Source organism: Genypterus blacodes, unplaced genomic scaffold (genome assembly GCF_046128005.1).
Source record: "Genypterus blacodes isolate CSIRO-AG114 ecotype Tasmania unplaced genomic scaffold, CSIRO-AGI_Gbla_v1 ptg000070l_1, whole genome shotgun sequence".
Lineage (NCBI taxonomy): Eukaryota > Metazoa > Chordata > Actinopteri > Ophidiiformes > Ophidiidae > Genypterus > Genypterus blacodes.
Genome location: NW_027466880.1, coordinates 2749308 through 2753964, shown reverse-complemented (window position 1 = coordinate 2753964; position 4657 = coordinate 2749308). Strand labels below are relative to the sequence as shown.

Genomic DNA, 4657 nt, shown 5'->3' with positions numbered 1-4657 from the left:
CAAGCACTTGGCAACATCGGCATGGAAAAACTCTCCTTTAACGGGAAGAAACCTCAGGCAGAACCAGGCGCGAGAGAGAGAGAAAGAGAGAGAGAGAGAGGCACGCAGAGAGGGACAGCAACAACACTGATAATAGTAATGAAAGTATGACTAATGATAATAATAATAATGCATGGGTTTCTAGCAGGACAGGGTCTTCATCTCTACAGGACAGGCTTCCACAAGAACCTGTGAGATGGGAGAACACAGAAAACTCCAGGGAAGAAGTAAAGTTAGTGAAAAGCAGTTATGATACATGCATATGCACAGAAAGAGAGAGTAGAATTGATAGATTTCAATTCTACCCTGGATTTTACAGGACGCCAGTGCAGTGGAGCTAAAATAGGAGTAGTGTGATCTCTTTTCCCAGTTTTCCTGCATTCTGGACCAGCTGGAGCATCTTTAGAGATTTGTTAAGGCAGCCTGATCATAATGAATTACAATAATCCAGCCTCGAGGTAACAAATGTGTGGACAAGTTTTACTGCATCATTTTGAGACAAAATGTTTTTTGCAATGTTATGTAGGTGAAAATAGGCATTGAAATATGTCTTATGTGGGAATTAAAAGACATATCCTGATCAAAGATAACTCCTAGATTCCAGGTTTCAGGAAGACAAAATAAATCAATACAATGGTGTGAAGAAGAATGAAATATATTAATGAAATTTGAGAGCACAGAATGAACAAACTATACAGAACGATTTCAGGATCAATAAAATTTACCCTCTGATTCAGAGTATCCATCATTGATCATGTTAGTAGGCTGCTCGCTATACAGTAAAGTGAGTTAGCTCTCCCTGCTCCGTCTCGTATTTGTCTTCCACTATCTCATCTTCGTTATCCTGAGGTGTCACTCACCGTGTCCTCCCTTGGAGCCCGGTGAGGAAGAAGCAACGTGGACGATTTTGGTGTCAGAGGAACCCCGCCCATGTCTGGCCTACAGAACAAGCACATGCAACAAGCAGGAGAAGAAGGGAGGAAGTATCATTATCATTACAGATGGACTCCACATGGCTTGTAGCACACAATGGAACCAATCTGGATTAGCAGGTTTAATTTGTCCCTCTCCAATTTTTAAGTATGAAAGTATGAAAACATGCCATTCTCTATTAGTCCACAAGAGGTCTCCCTTACAGTCTTAACGGATTAAGAATCTATACATTCAGTTAACACAATTTTCGAGTCACTTTTCAGAATAAAGAAAAGAAAGTAAGGGCCTGAACATAGAGAACTCTGCACATTAAAGTTTGCTTTTCCTGTGCAACAACTCAACTTTGTAATACAATGTGGAAGTCCCACTGTGTCGACTCACCATCTGCAATCGGAGCGCGTAAGCGACGGGTGCACTGGTGGTCAGACGGCGGGGGGAAACCTGGCATTCTGTACATGGAATAAAAGATAAAACCAACTGTCTTAATTCTGTCTTAATTCATGTGATAGTAAAAGTGAAGGTGGGGTTTTAAATTGTTGTTCCATTCCTGTGACAATAAAATAATACAATACAATGTGCCTGCTTGAAAGACACTTGTTAAAGCTCAAATTAGATTTTCGCTCAATTATGACAAAACCCCTTGTGTCATGTAAGATATATCATAAACAAAGAAGCAAAAATAGACTTTTAAGGTGTTTGTCAAGATTGGCTCTAATCAAAGTGCCACCTACTGACAAGGTGATTGGCTCAGGCGGTAACCTTGGCGCAGCAGCCTTCACTCTGTTGACTCGGTTGACTCGGTTGACTCTGACGACTCGGGGCTGAATCCTAGCAGCCAGGGGTGATCCCGAACTTCCTCCAGAGTGGGCCGATCCTCTGGGTTCTTGGCCAAACAGTTCACCAAAAGGTCACGGCAACCTGAACAGAAAGATGGAGATGCAGCATGAGTGCATGCATGTTTGCTGTATGTATAAGTGTGTGTGTGTGTGTGTGTGTGTGTGTGTGTGTGTGTGTGTGTGTGTGTGTGTGTGTGTGTGTGTGTGTGTGTGCGCGTGTGCATGTGCTTGTGCGCCTGCGCCTGCGCCTGCGCCTGCGCCTGCGCCTGTGCCTGTGCCTGCTCCTGTGTGTGTATGTGTGACCTACTACGAGACACGTGATTGCAGATGGGGGTTATATTGTTGATGATCTGAAAGACATCTGTGAAGGGTCTGTATCCATACAGCATTGTATACAGCACTACGGCAAGCTGCCAAACTGTGGTTGGCTCAGCCTTGTAGCTGCAGGTGTCCTGAAGCATCTCAGGTGGACTGGAGAGAATGGTTCCTAAAACACTCACAACACAAAAAGACAGAGTTAAGCACACCTTATTATTATATTTATAATGAGGTGCATGAACAAGAGGCGTACTAATAGTCATTTTGCAGCTGCAATCCTTCACCTTTTTAAAGCTTAATGGAGGTATTCATCTTCATTCACTGGACTGATGAGTTCCACACACACACGGCGCGGATAAGAGGGTGGATATAAAAGAGGAAGAGTAATCTAATCATGAGAGAAGCTTACCTGTTGGCGTGTTGTACGTTGTTTGCGTCAGTATGGCGCCACAGCCGAAGTCGATCACTTTGGCACATGGGTCAGGAGAATTCAACTGGAGCAGAATGTTAGACGGTTTGATGTCCCGGTGGAAGATTTGTCTCAAATGCATATGTATGGCAGCATCTACCACCTGTCTGTGTATATTCTGAGACACAGGGAGAAAGAGACAATTAGTCCACAGGACACTTCAATTCTCCATGGGAATGTGAACTAATGGCAGACTTGAAACTTGTACACACACACACACACACACACACACATTGATACTAAAACATTACTTTTGCCATGTTCTCGTCCATGTGTCCAAAGACCTTAATGTATTGTGAAAGATCCATGCAGGGCTCAGGACGCTCCATCACGAGGACCACCTCGTCGTCCAGGTCAAAACAGTCCAACAGGGCCACTGTCGGGGTGTCCCTGGTCAATGAGTCTTGTCCGCACATGGCAAAGTACATCAGCACTGCCTCCAAAGGGAGAAAGTGCATATTCCCATTTAAAACCTGAAAAGACACAAAAACAAAAATAGCAAATATCCAAAATTGTTTCTATTCCAATGAAGATTGGTTGTAAGTTGTTGGGACACCGAAGAAAAACTCTCACCACTGGGATACGATCCACATTTTTCTGACTAATGTGCTTGATGGCCACCTACAAGACAAGAAACACTGATTGCATCATAGTATATAGTGTATATATAGTAAGTTGTGATTGCTGAGTAAGACGTACAGGCTTCATGTTCTCTCGGCAGTATCCACCAAACACTGCACCAAAGCCTCCTCTACCCAAACATTCCTCCTGGATGTATTTTGAGTGAAAGGCTTCTGGCAAAAAAAAAAAAAAAAAGAATTTAGAAAAATAGATTTTAGAATCTGTGTTGATCACTCTAGGTGACATTTAATTGTAAACTAAAAACAATTAAGTTTAAATGAGATTTTCCCAATTCATGTTCAACTTTAAACCTTCAAGCTACAAAAATCTAATGTTTTGTATTGATTTGAGCCATATGCTGTATATTAATCGCACACACACACCCACACACAAACCCACACACACACTAATCTTTGTATAATGTTCATGTCTTACCTCTGTTGTCTTCAAATATATTGTGGGAGGAGTTGGGAGTGTCGGAATAATAGGAGCTGAAATTAAAGCTATCGGAAGAGTTTTGAGGTTTGCTATCCATATAACTGGATCCCTCTTGAGTTGGTTGACTCCCTTTCGTCGTCCCCCCTCGAGCCTCCTCAGGGATTACCTCACTCGTCCCCTCCGATCCACTGGAGGTCTGGATGAGCTTTTGGAATTGTCTTGGGGATTTCCAAGTCCTCTTCCCGCCTCCCTCTTGGCCAACCTCAGGGCTTGTCTTTGTTTTGGCGTCCCTGCTTTTCTCCTCTGATCCACTGGAGATGAAGATGTAATGCTGTGAAGGCCTCTGACTTGTTTTACTCTCCTTCGTCGCCCCCTCTTGGCCATCCTCAGGGCTCCCCTTTGTTTTGGCGTCCCTGCTCATCTCCTGTGATCCACTGGAGATGAAGATGTAGTGCTGTGAGAGCATCTGTCTTGCTTTACTCCAGTTTGTACCACTCTCTTGGTCATCCTCAGGGCTTGCCTTTATTTTGTTTCTGCTCCTTCCCTCTATTGTCCTGGATGTCTGGATGTGGTCTTGGAAGGGTCTTTGGGATGTCCGCGCCCTCCTTCTAGTCATCTCTCTGTCCCCCTCAGGGCTTGCCTTTCGTTTAGTGGCTCTTTTTGGTCTGTTGACATGTGTAATCTTTCTCTCGTTCAAAGAAGCATCATCGGCCATAAAGCTGCTGGTAGCAGTGACTTTGTTTGTAACCCTTGGTGCAGGAGCCCTGTTGTGAGCTGCAGAAACAAGACAAAAACAAAAACAAGAAACCATGGGTGTGTGTGCCAGCTGCTCATTATGAGTCAGTACTTTCAATGATAAGGAAACATTCAGTTTTATGTTTGTTACTTACTTACATACTGAATCATACAATCTATTTGCCAGTTTAATAGGTACACCTAGACATTCCATTATAATGAGCCGGGACAAACATTGGAAATGTTTTCAATCTGATTTTGAAACTGA

At 43.3% G+C, this 4657-nt stretch overlaps 1 protein-coding gene across 1 annotated transcript; it reads right to left on the bottom strand.

Annotated features, from left to right (window-relative positions):
- Nucleotides 1-1747: 1747 nt before the first annotated feature.
- LOC143005442 (serine/threonine-protein kinase pim-2-like) lies at nt 1748-4120 on the bottom strand. The gene is made up of 7 exons (XM_076156854.1): nt 4003-4120; nt 3295-3389; nt 3169-3216; nt 2847-3068; nt 2536-2713; nt 2116-2295; nt 1748-1890 (listed from the first exon to the last, which is right to left on the bottom strand). The coding sequence occupies exons 1-7, from the start codon at nt 4118-4120 to the stop codon at nt 1748-1750; spliced, it is 984 nt and encodes a 327-aa protein (XP_076012969.1).
- Between the last annotated feature and the right edge of the window lie 537 nt (nt 4121-4657).